Genomic DNA, 16061 nt, shown 5'->3' on the forward strand with positions numbered 1-16061 from the left:
AATATTTATTTCAATAAGTGTAAACAAACTCACTCATTCATTTATCTTTCAAATATTATGTCACTCTTCAATGCTACGGCTAATCTTGTGCTTGGATGAATTTATGGTTAATCCTTTTTGCGCAATTTTAAAAGTGTATTCTCTACCATCATGACATAAACATACATATATTTTGCAAGAATTAAAATTAATTATACATGCCAAAAATGATTAGTTATTATCAATTATACTCTTTATTTATATCAATTTTAAAAATTAAAAACAAATAGTAATTCATAATGTTTGAAACAAAATAAAATTCATCAGTTTTTAAAATAAAATGAAAATAGCATCATAAATAATTTTCTTTTATAAATTTCACTTTTGGTTCATTATATTTTAGTATTTTTTTATTTTGGTGAATTAAGTTTTAAAAGTTTCATTTTAATCTTTATTTTTGAGAGTTTTATTTGATTATGTTAAATTTTAAAAGTTTCATTTTAGTTTTTTATTTTTGGCTTAAATACATTTTTTGTTCATACAATTTAGTATTCTTTTTTCATTTTCATCCTTACAATTTTTTTAATCATTGCAAAATGTTATTATTTGGTTTATTGTTCTTAAAGTGTTTTAAATAATATTTTTTTACTATTCAAAGTGTTATCTAAAATACTTTAAGAATAAAAAACAAAACAAACACATTTTTTAAGGACTAAATGAAAAAAATGTTAAATTACATGGATAAAAAATATATTTAAATCTTTATTTTTTAAAGTTCCATTTTTTTATCATTTCTTTTATTTTTTGTTAAAAACATTACTGATATGTGAATGTTTTAAAATTTGACAGAGCACTATAAGTAAAATAATTAATTTTAAAAAGATGATAGTTAAATTTAATTAATTATTTCAACACTTAAATTCACATAGCTCTAATTAAGTTTAATATTTTTCTTTATTCCTATAGTATTAGGGAGTTTATAACACTCACCCACCTATTTAGTCATGAGTTAGACTTCCTTGATAATTAAGTTTAACCTAACTTAAATATAACATAAACTAAATTATAAGCTCTTCATTTTTATTAGAGGAGTTTAACTCAGTTGGTTGATCAAGATGTGTTGATTAAGGTAAATCTATTAATATTTTTCTTTGATTCTTATGAATAAAAAAATATAAAAATTTATTATTCACTATATTAGTTCTCTTGTTAGTTATAAATTTTGTGTTTTTCTGTATTTATCCCTTAAATTATATAAGATGATTTTGTATTTTTTTAATCTATGAGAATAGAGAGTAATGGCAAGGAATTTACATACATTAACTCACGCACCCTCTTTAATGAATGAGCATACCTCCTCCACAAAGATGATTATGCATGAATCGTTGTAAAATGAAATAATCCAAAGTTGAAAAATGAAAACTGCTAAGGAGATTCAATTTAACGGCCGATAAGGCTGGTGTCTACCGAATGAGTTGTTGGGCCAGTTTGAATTGGGCTTGATGGTGAACCAGCGAGTATATTTTTTAAATTTTTTTTATATATAAAAAAAGAAAATCTTTTTGGTTAGGCGATTGCCCCAAACCGAAAAACTTGAGGTGTGGAATATTAGGGTAATGCAACAGAACTAGAGAAGGAAAGAAAAGAAATCCTTCACTCTCCGATATTTTTAATGTCTACATTATCTTTTGGAAACGCAATTCCTCCTTAGAAACTGGAAATTGGACACGTAGTCCTACACACACAGAACATAACACTGCTTCTAATACCATGTTTTCTTCGTCTCCACCGTTTCCTTCTTCTTCTTCGCCTTCAGGTAACCTTATCACAACTACTATTTTTTCTTTCTTTCTTTTATTATTGTTATTCTCATTATTAATTGAGTGATTTTGTCTCCCTTAAATATCCAATTGACAAATGCCTGTGTTTTTCAATTTCATTTCCCCGATTTTTAAAAATTACATGGTATATAGCATACTGTTGTGTTTAGATGGTTTAAATTAAGGGTTTTAGAGGTATTATGCATGCTAAGTTAATTTAATTGAGTTGAAAACTGTGTGCAGTTACGATGCTTCATGAACAAGCTGCTCCTGCAGTTGCATCCTGGTCTTCTAGTTCTGCAGCTCAGCATTTTCCTACCTCAGTTCTTTTACAAGAGCAGCGTGATGAGTATAAGCCCTTACTGCACGTGCATAATAAGGAGGTTCAATTTTTGTTTATATATCAGCTCCTTCATTGTTGGGCTTGTTTAAATGCCAATAATAAGGGTCTATTTGGATAAACGTCTTCAGAAGCACTTATAGGAGAAGAAAATGAGATGGAAAAACGAAAAAAAAAAAAAAAACCTTCTCCATAAGCTAAAAAATAAGCTTTTGGAGAAGCTTACATGATCGAGCTTCTATAATTAGCTTATGCATAAGCTAATTTTAGCTTGTGAAGAAGATTTTATTTTATTTTTTTGCTTATTTTTCCTTCTTATTTTATTTTCCTATAGGTGTTTATGGAGAAATTTATCCAAACAGGCCCTAAGAGTCTTTATTATCAAGCACGACTGCTTTCATTTGCTTCATGTATCCTTACATGATACATATCTGATATTGATACTCTTGATACTTCACCATATGTGTTTGTGAAATATCCCGTTCTTTAAAAAAAGTTATGAAATCCTAATATAGCTACATCTGAGACGTAGAAGTGTGTATGTGTATAAGATAGAAAATATAGAAGGCATAGTCCCTTGATGAACCAAAAATAGAAAAAGTTCTCTTTATGGATGATCTCAAGAAAGGAATGTTAATGATAGTATGATACTATTTCTAGTTGTAGACAATAAGAAGTGATTTGTTATGACAATGGTTTTTAATTTTTATTTTGTTTTTAGTAATATACAAAAGGTATGTTCTTAATTTGGATTTGCAGAATTGCAATTATGTGTTTATTATGCTTTATGAATTTTATACATATTGCATATCTTACTCATATTGTGTCCTATATATTTTTAGAATAAACATATTCCCATACCCATAACAGATACATATTATATTTGTCACAGAAATTGTATCTATGCATGATAGAGTCTTTATATTTTTTCTTAGAGCGGCTTTTAGTTTTGTCAGATGTAGTGGTCCCATTTTTTGTGTATGTTATCAATTGATTCACCTTTCCTTTGTTTTTATTAAAGACAACACTAAATACAAGGCAGATGGATATGACCTCAGTTCATGAAAAAGGTAACATGAGCAATGGTGATCAGTTAGTGCATGACTTTGTGCAGCAGTTGCATCTCCGGTCTCATTTACAGAACTTGTAAGATAATTGCAATCTCATTTTAATTTCATTTGTTGTAATTGCTAAATTTTTTATCCAAAGTTGTCTCCTTATAGGGTGTAAGGGTGCATGTACGGTGGTTTATTGCAGATTGACTTGTTCTCCGACAAGGGGAATTGCTGCTTCTTCGATTCTGCAACCTGTTGATATTGATTCTGAGTGGCCTGCAGATGGTCTGCCAGGGAATGCCATTTCTCTTGCACAGCAAGCTTTGTCTGCCTCAAAGCAAGCAGTTTCAACAACTGGAGAGATGAAATTGATTGAAATCGATGATGATGATCCACTTCCTTTTGGGTTAGTTCTATCCTTTTGGTTGATTCTGACATTCACAATTATTTTATTCTGTTTTTAGGATAATTAGCTTTTGACTTTTGAGAATAATTCCTAAAATATGCCATTCAGTCTGGCCTCCACAAGTTTGGCTAACTCTTCACTAAAAAAGAATAAAGTTGTGAGGTCGACACGGATTATAGAAAGAAGGTCTAAACAGAGAAAATCATCGAAGTCAAAAATTATTGACGAAGAAAGTTACCTTGAAAGAAAGTCTGATGTACAGAGAAGGTTACGTTTAGAGAAGAAGTTAAAAGAAGGGTATGATCAAAATGACCCCCTGCGCTTGTTCCTGTCGGGTCCTGAATCAAGGCAACTTTTGACCCGTGAAGAAGAGTCACTATTGATTACTCAGTTACAGGTGCTTCTTGGAATTCCATATTTCTTTAAATGCATGCTATGCTCTATGAAGGATCTTTTTCCGTAATGTGGAATATGTAACAGGATTTATCAAGATTCGAAGAAGTAAAGATCAGGCTTCAATCTCAGTTAAGGCGGGAACCAACTTTGGCTGAATGGGCTGATGCTGTGGGCCTTAGTTGTTATACCCTGCAGACACAGCTTCATTGTGCTAACAGAAGCAAAGAAAAGCTGTTTCATGCCAATTTACGCATGGTAGTTCACATTGCTAAACATTATCAGGGACGTGGTCTCAGCCTTCAGGACTTATTTCAGGTAGTCTCTGAGAAATTAATATTCGCCATTCCCTGCTACCAAAGTCTATTTATAGTTCCTGACTCTTGCATAGTTATTGTTAATACTTAGTTTGCGATATAGTATGTCTTAACATTATTTTGAACAAAGAAAAACTATAGAATACATATTTGGCTAAAGTTGGAGCTGCAATTGGGTAAAAAAAGATTCAACTAAAGGATCTCTCTGTTATTCCTTTTGAGAATTGTTGCAATCATTACCTTAATACATAATTAGCAGTTACATCTTTACATTCCTTTTCTTGTGATATCATAGGAGGGAAGTACTGGTCTTATGAAGAGCATCCAAAAGTTTAAACCTGAAGCTGGTTGCCGGTTTGGTACTTATGCATACTGGTGGATAAGGCATGCAATAAGGAAGGCTATATTTCTACATTCCAGGACAATCCGTTTGCCGGTAAGAACAATTTTTATATTTCTTTATAATATAGTTAGCCAAACTTAACCTTCCTTCTTCTGAAGTGTCAATATTCATGAAACTGTTACATGTTGACAGAACAAAATGATACTTTTGCATTAATTTTTATAGTATGTTATCTGTATAGCAATTAGCAAACACCAATTCTATTTCTGTAACATGGAATGATTGTATTATCTCCAGGAGAATTTATATACCCTTTTGGGCAAGCTCATAGAAGCAAAGAAATCATACATTCAGGAAGGAAATCTTCACCCCACCAAAGAAGAATTAGCAAGAAGGGTAGGAATTACAGTAGAAAAGTTGGACAATTTGCTATTTGCTTCAAGAAATCCAATTTCGATGCAGCAAACTTTGTGGGTGGACCAAGATACAACTTTCCAGGTATGGCCTTCAAGTAAATTTGTTTTTCTCCTGCCATGATATTATTTATCAGATCTATGATTTGAAAACAGGGAAAAGGAAGGCTCTGTATTGATATAATGATTTTTTAGAACAGCTGATGCTTACTAAGCTTCCCATTTTAAATTGGCGAGTTCCTGTATCAAGTCTTTTGCTTGTGCTGATAATTGTATAAACAAATTGGTACAAATCAAATTGCAAAGAAAACCAAAATGAAAATGTAATTGACTGCATGAATCATCTCAAATTCACATAGTTATTGCATTCTGTTGTGCGTGATGATAATGAATCAGCAGCAGCTAAAAGGTTTTTTATGATGTGAAGGAGGTCTTAGATCTCATTCCTACAATGTAATTGACTGCATGGATCATCTTTTACATATGTTTCTCATATAATGTCATATATGTGTATTATAGACTTGTTAGTTTATTTGTAGGATTTGAAACACCAATGAATTATGGATTGTGAACTGTGAAATTTGGTTTGGTTTGAGGTTGATCCGCAGACTGAACTAAACATTCTAGACTAGACCTTGATCACCCCTAACTAAATATGTCAGAAGTAGTGATTGGACTCAAGTCACTAAACTCTACTTGGTTCCGAATTGAAGTTGGATTATTTAGATCTCCTCCATATACTGTTGATTTATAGAGACCACTGACAGTCTAAAATTCTCTTGTATTGATTAAAGTGTTTATTCATTTTGGCCTTGGTTGGGAATATTACAAAATCTTATTCATGTTTCTTTATTTGTTTTGAGCTTGTGTGCTAGTATCCTTGCAATGCGCTTCCACATTGAATTAAGTTATTGTCATATTGCTTTGGTGTAAATTTCTGTTAAGCTGGTCTCCTAAGTCCTAATGTTGGAGAATGTTGGGTGCGTCAGAATAGACCCTCTGCCTTTGTGGAGCAACATCATATTATGAATGTCCCAAATTGATCACAATTTTATTACAATTGCAGGAGATTACTGCAGACTCAGCAATTGAGATCCCAGGTGTGACTGTCTCAAAACAGCTAATGAGGAGGCACGTGCACAACCTCCTAAATATCTTAAGCCCAAAAGAAAAGGGCATAATCAGGCTAAGATTTGGTATTGAGGATGGCAAGGAGAAAACATTGTCAGATATTGGCAAGGTGTTTGGTTTGACCAAGGAGAGAGTCCGACAGTTGGAGTGCCGAGCATTGTCGAAGCTCAAGCAGTGTCTCGAAAGTCAAGGACTTGATGCATACATAGACTTGCTTGTATAGATGAGTAGACACCAAGAAGTTCGTCTTACTTGGCTGTGACTTTTTTTCTAGCCAAGTGCAAAAGCGACCAAGCTTTTGATGAGAAAGCTGACACTCAGCCGTGGTAATTGAGGATGAACCGGGGTAGCTATTTGGGGATAAGAAAATTCAATAACCAAAAACGCTTATTTATAAGATTTGTCCAGCACCTGGCATGTGTTGTTGCTGGGTGCTGGACAGTAGAAAACCATTTTTTTTTCATTTCTTTTTTTTAAAAGCTTCCATTGATTTTTTTTTTTAAATCCGTGCTGATAGCACGGGCCACACCTAGTTTGTAAAAATTGAGAAGCCAAATTATCAAAAACCATATTTTGATTTAAACTGCTGTAATATGTTGATTTATTTGCTTACAAACAAAGAGGCATCTATCTGTTGCAGTCAAACAGGTAAGCTGTAACTATAACTTCTTGCATAGGGGAGGGAGCTCATACTGACCAACATAAATGTAGCACTAAACCAAATAAAAAGATATAGCATATAGAACATTTCAATAGAAATTATGAAAAAAAGAAGATCTAAGACAATAGAAATATCTCTTTCCATAAATGCATATCGATTAGTCAATAAATTTATGTTAATTGTACTAAAGTAATACTTTATTTTGGTCAATAGGAGCAACTAAAAGAAATAACTTGATACGAATTTTATAAATATAAAAATTAATTGGTACACAAATTAAGGCGTTAATTATGAACTAAAGACATTTTCAGGAAATAAATTCATTATTTGCTTTAAAAAAATCAAGTGCTGTAGAGGCCTAAGCCACTTTTGGGACTAGTTGAATTTGTTTTTGCAAATTAATGTGAAGAGATATATTTCTATTTGAAGATATTAAGTGCCTCTTCGATTTCAAGTTTCATAAAAATTGGCTGAGCCATTTCATTGACATATGTACTTGAATTAATTAGAACCACATACTTGCGTTAGAAAGTGTACTTTTCATTGAAAGTTGAGATTTTTTATGATTTTAAAACAAACGGATTAATTTGATATAAGATATACCACATGTAAGAGACACTTAAACGACAAAATGATGCATGTGCAAGGAAATGTACAAGTGGTTTGCAAATAGCACTACTTGTTTATTTTCTTGTATCTTTTACTAGAACTAGTACTTATCTTACATCCTCAAAACGGAAAATTATAAATCTTTTTCAAACGATGACGGTGATCATAAAGTTTAATTGAGTTAGATCGTGGCAAATGAAGATCCCTTATAGGAAAAAGGTATCTTCAGACCCAAAAAAGATGACCCAAGATAGGTCCCGTGAAGAGGACCTCTGCTTAATTAAATGTTAACATCACGAAATACAACCAAAGCTCAACTTGTATATCTAACTTTATTGTCGACTTCCACGCTCCCATAATCTCTAGCAAAAAATAGTAAATTGGATGCTAAGTTCTTAATCTATAGCTACGAAGCTGTCAACATTCACCAATCCCCTCAAATTTTGCTTTATGATATCATCTTAGGGGGTACAATGCAGGCACGAAAAGGAACACGGTGACCCAAATGAAGCCATAATTAAGTTCATCAAACTTTTGCATCCTTTTTCGCTTTATGTTGTATTGAAATTAGTAGAAGAAAAAGGAAGGAATCTGGAAATGCCAAAATATATGAATAGTTGTGCACATGTTAGACATGATGTAGCAAGTGTGAGCAATGACCCGGACATTACATATGTATCCTTCTTCATCGAGGAAATTTCATGTCACGATTTCCGCAAACATTGAAACAAGAAGAAAAGGTAACCTCTATTATGCTTACACCCACAAGATTTTAAGAACAAAAAACAATCCTTTAGGGGCCTTATAGCCACTATAGATGTGTAGTTTCCGCTAGCTCTGTCTGTCTTATTGCATATATGAGGCATACACATAGGCTGGGCCAGTAGTTGTATCCTTCCCAGTAGGCAAATGCGTTAGTACTTCGTACTGAATAAAACACTAGCTTTTAATCCGAGAAATCTCACTCACTCGTCAAATAAGGGATATATTATTTTCCAATTTAACATGACATTCTTGTCTTGCATCATATATTTAGAAAACATACCAATAGGTTGGGCTAATGAAAGATATTAGTCTTTCACAACGTGATTAATCAAGGTTGAAATCTCTCTTGAAACAAATGTCCTCATTTAATATATGATTGTGTCTTAAATAAGATTGTTTTCGAAGTAGAAAACATGTAAGAAACAAAAAAAATCTAGAAAAAAGAGAAATCAAAATACTTCAAAACTTAAATGAAAATTATTTTTTTTCTCTTTTTTATAGATAACGTGTATCTTCTATTAGAGGAGATTCAACTTTAACGGGATAAAATTGCTATGGACAACAAAGTCTTGAAATATTTAACATAGTTGTACATTTAAGACTTGAGACTACTGATTAAGCAGGGAACAATCTTGTGCCAATTAATTTATGTGTTTGGTTATATTAATTTCTCCTCCTTTTAACGTTACATCCTCTAGGTCCCTCCCAAAAAATAAATTAAAAAAAAGCATTGACATTGGAGGAATTAGTACCCAGGAGGGTAAAATATATAGCAACCTTGGCCCATTCTATTTTCATATGCTTCTGACAACTGGTGGTTTTGTAATAGTAACAGTCCATACTTGATCTAGAAGACCCAGAATTACTAGCTTCCTATCCTCTGCCCAAATAGATGTCTACACTGCTATATAAATACCTAGTGGAAGCCGTAGCTACCATGTTTTCCACCACTATATTTACTGCTTTATGGTGCCAAATCAGGGTCAGTACACAACTTGCCAGAAAATCATTCATGGCAGTGAAGGAAAGCAACACAAGCCAAAATATTCAGCAGCAGCAACAACAACAACAACAACAAGAAGCTTGTGATCCTTGCAAGTCCTTTGGCCAAAAGTGCAGTCACATTGTCAAGAAGCAGCGTGCAAAATTCTACATTCTTCGCCGTTGCATCGCCATGCTCTTGTGTTGGCATGAGCGTGGTGACACATAATAAGGCCTGCCACAACAGTATCATCCTTTTCTCTGTCATTGTAACATAAAGAGGGTACTACTACTATGTCACACTGCAAAATTGTCACTTTTTCTCTAATAGGATTATTGCATTGTGTGTAATCACGTGCAGCTACTAACATGTGAAAGAGATTAGATCTGTTTCAACTTTCAGAACTATTATTATTGAGTAGATCTTCTTTTTCATGTGTCAAGACCCTCCTCTCAAACTTGCATATATGTTATTATATTTGAGGTCTAGTTCATTGGAGAGCTTAATGAAACTTATATCATCACCATATGCAACAGCATCTTTCTGCTTCATATCTTGAGAGTAGCTTGTTTTATTTGTTCCAAATGAGAAAAAAAATTGTTGAAATGGTCGATGCGATTTGCATTCAACAATCTATTTAATGTCGGTTTCTTTGTTTGTACAGAACCATATCTTTTTTATTTCATCTAACCGAATTATGGTGTATAAATTAACTTTACCATTTATACTCAGAGAGATCTCAGGAGGTAGGTCAGTATCAATGTAATTAATTATTACTCCTAACTTTTGCTTCTTTTATGCATAGTTCTCACGGACGATAAATTAAAGTAGTAACTAACTGGAAACTAACTTGATATAATGTTTGTCTCAACTTTAACTTCTGGTGACACAATTGCATGTGTCTGCAGAAATATAATTATTGACTTCATTTTTTTTTATATAAAAAAAATAGGAAGACATCATTAACCATGTGGCTAGCTACCCAAATTTTCCTTCACCTGTCTCTGCCAAGCTTTCAATTAAAAATGTTCATTATTGCAGGACTCAGCAGAGAGCTTCAAAATTCAACACAAGAAGTGTTTAAAAAATAGTAGTAGCAACATATATGAGTTCTTTATGCATCAATTATCATGCAACCCACACCTTCAAAAATCCAATATGATTAGTCAATTTTCAGACAATGGTCCTCGTGCTAAGGAAACATCAGACAAGATCAAGCCTCAATTTTTTTTTTCTTGGGTCCATCGCCATTCCCTTTTATAACTTTCCACTTTTTCAATAATATTTTGTGTCCTAAAAAATCACACACCGTCGTCTATTGGTTAAAGGTTGCGATCGTAGCAACAAATAAAAACTCAACATATGCATCTAAGTCCAAACTAATTAATGAATTTTTCATTTACATAATAGTAGTATTATTGTATTTGCACAAGCACTTTGCTCACAAAAAACAAGAGCTTGTGAAGTTACGGCAATAAAGTTAGGTTTGATTCGATTTTACGTGGGTGAAATTCAGTTAATTAATCTAGAAGCACTCTGGTTAGGTTGAGGAATTTGGGGAGAAATAGGAAAGAATGACTCAGCACGAAACAAACTTTACGTGTGGTTGCTTTCTCAAATCATTAGCATAGCTGTTTTTTATTTATTTATTTTTATCGAAAAGAAAGAAATCATATTCATCCCCGCGTATTGATAGCGAAACTGTTTTTTTTTTTTTTTTTTTCACTCTCTCGCTCGCCATGAAATTTCAACGAAATTTCCTTACGAACATCTGCCAAACTAATTTTCAAGCCATGAAATTCACACACTCATATTCTAGGGTATAAATTGCACGATAGTGGAAAAGTGACCAACTATATAATATACCCTTCATACGCGGCAAGTATCTAGCTAGGTTTATTGCTGAGCCCCTACTCCACTTACTCTGAGGCTAGTGAAGGAATATGTTTAACCTTACCTAGGACCAACTCAAACATGTATATATCAAAAACCTGTGAGAACACCAAGTTGGGGCCCCAGCTCCAACCACGAATTACCATCCTCTCGTCGATCTCATGTTAGTTTTTATCTCATAAAAGAAAAGATACAAACACAATCGTTAGTTTTTTTACCATATAAAATATCATGGCTTTAGAAAAAAAGATTTTTTTTTCTGAAGAAGGTTTACATAGATACTTATCAATTACCTATTAACAAAGTATTTGTATCGGTGGTGGAAATCAAATCCATATTTTTTTCGATATATATTCGTTCTTTATCAAATAAACCAACCTTTATTTTAGTGGTGAAAGTGAAATTTTGAACTAAATAAATAAGGTTAAATTATAAATTTTATTCCTCTAGTTTTTTAAGTCCATAATTTTAGTCCTCTTAATTTTTAATTATAACATTTAATTTCTGAACTTTATAAATTGGAAATTTTGGTTCCCCTAATAGATTATTAAATAATAACTGTGATGATCAAAGATATTAAATTAATTATAAATTAAATAAAAATTATTAATCATTAAAAAACTTTAATAAAAAACTATTAATCATAATTTGGAGTTGCATGTGCCAGTAAAGGTGAAAGAAGTGTTTGCGGATAAGGGAAAAAGCATAATATAGTGGAGAATTGGTATTATTAATATTGTTTATTAAATTTGTTAATAAGTAATAATATTACTTAATTTATAATTAACTTAATAACTCAATTAATCAAAATTATTTGTTAATAATTTATCTGAATGATCAAAATTACTCATTTATAAAATGAAAAATTAAATGTTAGAATTAAAATTTAAGGAATGAAAAGTATAGATTTAAGAAATTAAAATGAACAAAATTATGATTTACCAATAAATAAATATCTGTACGTACCGGCATGCTGAGTGTTGACGTGTGGATATAATAGATGTGGTTTAATTAGGGCAGGAATTAATAATGTGATTAAAGTATAGTTGAGATTAAAAGTAGCTAGGTGGGGAAAATAAGAAGAGGATGAAAGTGTTGTTGTTATAGAGGGTGGGTCCATTAGAGGAGACAGCAAGAATCGTAATGAGAAGAAAAGATGAGTTGTGGGTACGACCCGGTGCTGTGCCAAGCTGCTCCCCTGACCCTGACCCTCGTGCGGCCCTCTCTGCACCGTGGGCTCACTCCTTTCCTAACCCTTAGGTCCCACTCACCCACCCACTCTCACGCGCTTATCTCATATATACTATTACCCTAACTCTTTCATTCATTATGCTTACGTCATTTTCTCACTAATCATTCCTTTCACCTAATAAATAATTCAACTAGTTTTTTCTTTTCCTTTTGAGTGTGTTAATGTGTTAAGGATACTGCGGCCCGAGACCCAAAGATTAATCTTTCAAAGTATGTATATCTATTTCAGGAATTTATAATATTTTTTTTTATATAAATAGACATGAAGATTGAAATGCTAATCACGTATTTAAAAGACATGGTTAATATAACAGATTGCGTTGGTAATAATTATTTACTTATTTTCAACTACGATTTTCGACAAATAAGATGAGAAGTGCTCAAGGTTTTTAAACGCCATTTGCGATCTTGTTTTCAGTCGTAATGTTGAGGTTTATAGAGTGCAATATTGTAGCCGCATTTGTCTGCAACTTTCTACTATATAAGAAAAAAAAAAAGCAATGAAATTGTGAGACCTCAATCATTTTTTAAAACCTTGGATGTGCTTATGTTTATTGTCAAAGAATTGTCTTTGAAAAAAATATTTGTAAGAACAAAAAAAATGGTTTGTGACCTGGGGCTAATTTATATTAAGAAACCAAAATAAAGATGAGATGAAATAAAGTTATAACAGGTTAATAATGTTACTCAAATTTTTCAAATGAAATAAAGTTTGTTCATCTCCACACTGTCTTGCTTCAGACATCTTTTTCTTCCCCTCCAAATGAACGTGCGTGTAATTAATGAAATCGTGTAAAGTCTATTGACATAATTATTGAATGACAATTCATCATTGACCTTAAAGAAAGTGAAAGAACGACTCTGTAGTATCTTAGGAAATTATGTAATAGGGTGTTGATATAACTATAAAATGACGACAACTTCATCATTAAACCTAAAACAAAAGTCAAAGAATGATTCTATAGCATCTTATTCCATCATTTAAACAAGGAAACGTTATATCATTCTTATAGTAGATCATGGAATTTTATAAACTATTTCAGTCCTTTTTTTTTCCTTCCTTTCCTTTGAAAAAGTTGTAACTTTATTTATCATACAGAAAACTTTGTTTATAAATAACATTATGTACTGCACAGTTAGCAATTCGGGTATATTAGTATAAAAAAAAGATTTCCAGATATATTATTTATAAATAAAATTCAGTGTAGGATTTGGGACGTACATAACTATAATCCAACGTGTTGTTTGATGTTTTCCCCCTCGCCGACCCTTATCGAATTCATTGTCTATTCTACTCGGTGCATCTTTTGGATAACACCTTTTTATAAAGAAAAATAGATTCCATATTCAAACTTCAACAACTCTTTTTGTATTTGTTGAAAATAGTTCTGGGTCAAAATGATTTAAAAGTGTTCAAACATACTAGTGCACTCAAAGTAGTTACCTCAATGAATCCGATCCGGCCTATTGAAAATAAATTATAAGAGCAGGTTCTGTGTTTACTATCTTGACGATTTCAAATACATTCAATGATTCTGGGTCAAAATGATTGTACATGCTGCGCGAGTATGTAAAATTTACTGCTGACCTGAAAGTTTTAAAAGTAAAATAAAATAAAAGAAAAGAAGGAATCTTTTCTCCCATACACCTCACACACATATAGCCTATATGACTAGTACTGTTAAAATTACATTGGAGGTCAATGGAATCTATCCCTATATAAAAGGGTAATTCTTAATAGATTTTTAAATGTAATTTCTGGATGGGTAGATTAATTGCGTGTCACGAACTTCATCTACGATGTAGATCATCACATTCTCTCTACGTTTGAGAGGAAAAGGAAATGGAAGGAGCCAAAATAGGTAGTTGTGAAATGAAGAAAAGAAAAATATCATTATATTCTTACATGTGTAATTGTTATTTGTCGACTTGTACGCTATTCACTTATATAATCGATTATGTGCAAGCATATATTGGGACATGTCACCTCCGGAAATTGATTATATGTGAAACCGTAGACCAGATAAAAAAACAAAAAACAAATAAAAGAGAGGTTAATTTTGTTAAACAAGAATAAAGAATGTCATTTCTACGCCTTTTTCAAAAAAAAATATTTCTTCTTTATTTTCCAGCCACCAAAGAAGAAACTTAGCTCAATTTTTCACTATTTCATCTGCGCCTTTCACTTTTTTGGTATCTCGCTACTACCAAACATATCAAACATTAATGTTTGAGGAAGCGGTGCATTGCACCAAAATCTTATACCACCTCACATTGAAACCAAAAATAATATTTTTTTTTTATTTTTTTAATGATATCACCATGATTTTATAAGTTTAAATTAATTCTTAATATTATTCAAACATAATATTTATAGTGTCTTACACAATGATGAAAAATAGTATTTATTATATAGTTTGAATCTGTAATTAAAATTTTAAAAATAAATAATATATACATTAATAATGTAAAAAAATCATATTATTATGTAATCATAAACTACTATGTATATAATCATTTTTTTTTTACTTTTATAATATGAATATTAAACAAATAGATGTTATTCAGCTAAAGAAGAGACAAACAATCGAAGAAAAAAAAAAAGAGGCTTTTTTCGGGTACCAATCCCTTTTACACAAGATAGAATACCTATCCACAGTAAAAGCTTTTGCAGGCAAAATCACATTACATCTAAAGTTCTAAACTAATATGCTTATACGGTTATCCCCAAAATAAACCTCCCTGCACCTACTACTATCGGGTTTAATCTAATAAAGGGTCACCAATATACAAACCTACGCACTTCCAAGCATATATTGTCATGCATACAATTCGGCTTCACATATATATCAGCATAACCCCATTCATCAATTTCAGTCACTGCTGCAATCAAGCTCTTAAAGGAACCAGGCCAGGACATTACAATATCAATATGATTTCGTAATAGGTTGGTGAGTCCGAATATCTAAATATAATTTAATTAAAAAAATTGAAAATTAGATTGACCAATAAGAAAAGATAAAAGAAAAAACGCATGCCTGTTAATAAACTCAATCTATAACTATGAATACTATTAAAACAAAATTGTGAATTGGATGGCTTGATGTCTCCACTCTCCAGAACGTAAACTATATATATCGATCGGTGTTTTCCTTCTCTCTTTTTTCTTCCCTTAGTTTTCTTTGATATACTTCGGGAGAATACTAACAATTAAACTTAAAATCTTGGACGAGACGAATTAAGTGTTAGTGGGGTAAATTGGTTTAGTATTGTCTCCTTCAATGGAGTTTGCACACTTTGGTAGGCTCAAATTGAAACACGTTCCAACTTCCAAGGCAAGTGATCCTGAAGCGAAAATTTTATACCGTGAGAAAACGGAGTTCCCAACTTGCAAACAAACATACCTTGACTCATCAATGACAACAATTTAAATGTAGAGCATGCATGATGCATCCTGAGCCGTAATTCTTCTAAGTCCTACCAATTTATGAATGTGTTCGGAGAGGGTAGCACGGTGTCACAGGATGTTTTGGAATGGATTGTACGGTGCCAGATGATTTTTTCACCGTTAGATTTTTTATTTTTTAAATTGACGGTCACAATTTTTTCTTTTTCCTTTTTCTTCCTTTAAACGGCGTCCGAGAGAAAGATGGAAGGGGAGGGAACAAAGGAAGATGGAGGGGTAAATTAGGAAAGAGAAAAA

General features: G+C 32.1%; 2 protein-coding genes across 3 annotated transcripts; both read left to right on the forward strand.

Annotated features, from left to right (window-relative positions):
* Positions 1–1552: 1552 nt before the first annotated feature.
* Positions 1553–6842, forward strand: LOC114407096 (RNA polymerase sigma factor sigF, chloroplastic-like). Of its 2 annotated transcripts, XM_028370065.1 has the most exons (9): positions 1553–1795; positions 2043–2182; positions 3161–3285; positions 3397–3600; positions 3709–3997; positions 4081–4311; positions 4606–4746; positions 4951–5151; positions 6133–6842. In XM_028370065.1, the coding sequence occupies exons 1-9, from the start codon at positions 1750–1752 to the stop codon at positions 6418–6420; spliced, it is 1665 nt and encodes a 554-aa protein (XP_028225866.1). In that variant the 5' UTR covers positions 1553–1749; the 3' UTR covers positions 6421–6842. The 2 variants fall into 2 exon arrangements, with proteins under 2 accessions (XP_028225866.1, XP_028225867.1); XM_028370066.1 differs by lacking the exon at positions 1553–1795 and having other exon boundaries at positions 2048–2182; positions 3363–3600.
* Positions 6843–8932: 2090 nt separating this feature from the next.
* On the forward strand, positions 8933–9740 carry LOC114405542. The gene has a single exon (XM_028368020.1). The coding sequence runs from the start codon at positions 9125–9127 to the stop codon at positions 9440–9442; it is 318 nt and encodes a 105-aa protein (XP_028223821.1). The 5' UTR covers positions 8933–9124; the 3' UTR covers positions 9443–9740.
* Positions 9741–16061: the final 6321 nt, after the last annotated feature.

This window comes from Glycine soja, chromosome 3 (genome assembly GCF_004193775.1).
Source record: "Glycine soja cultivar W05 chromosome 3, ASM419377v2, whole genome shotgun sequence".
Taxonomy (NCBI): domain Eukaryota; kingdom Viridiplantae; phylum Streptophyta; class Magnoliopsida; order Fabales; family Fabaceae; genus Glycine; species Glycine soja.

What these genes read in the sequence shown, in the direction of transcription:
- LOC114407096 (XM_028370065.1), top strand. Translation starts at nt 1,750, where the DNA reads ATGTTTTCTTCGTCTCCACCGTTTCCTTCTTCTTCTTCGCCTTCAG. An exon ending in GATGATCCACTTCCTTTTGG is followed by an intron (nt 3,601 to 3,708) that starts GTTAGTTCTATC and finishes TATGCCATTCAG; the next exon opens with TCTGGCCTCCACAAGTTTGG. An exon ending in CCAGGACAATCCGTTTGCCG is followed by an intron (nt 4,747 to 4,950) that starts GTAAGAACAATT and finishes TATTATCTCCAG; the next exon opens with GAGAATTTATATACCCTTTT.
- LOC114405542 (XM_028368020.1), top strand. Translation starts at nt 9,125, where the DNA reads ATGTCTACACTGCTATATAAATACCTAGTGGAAGCCGTAGCTACCATG.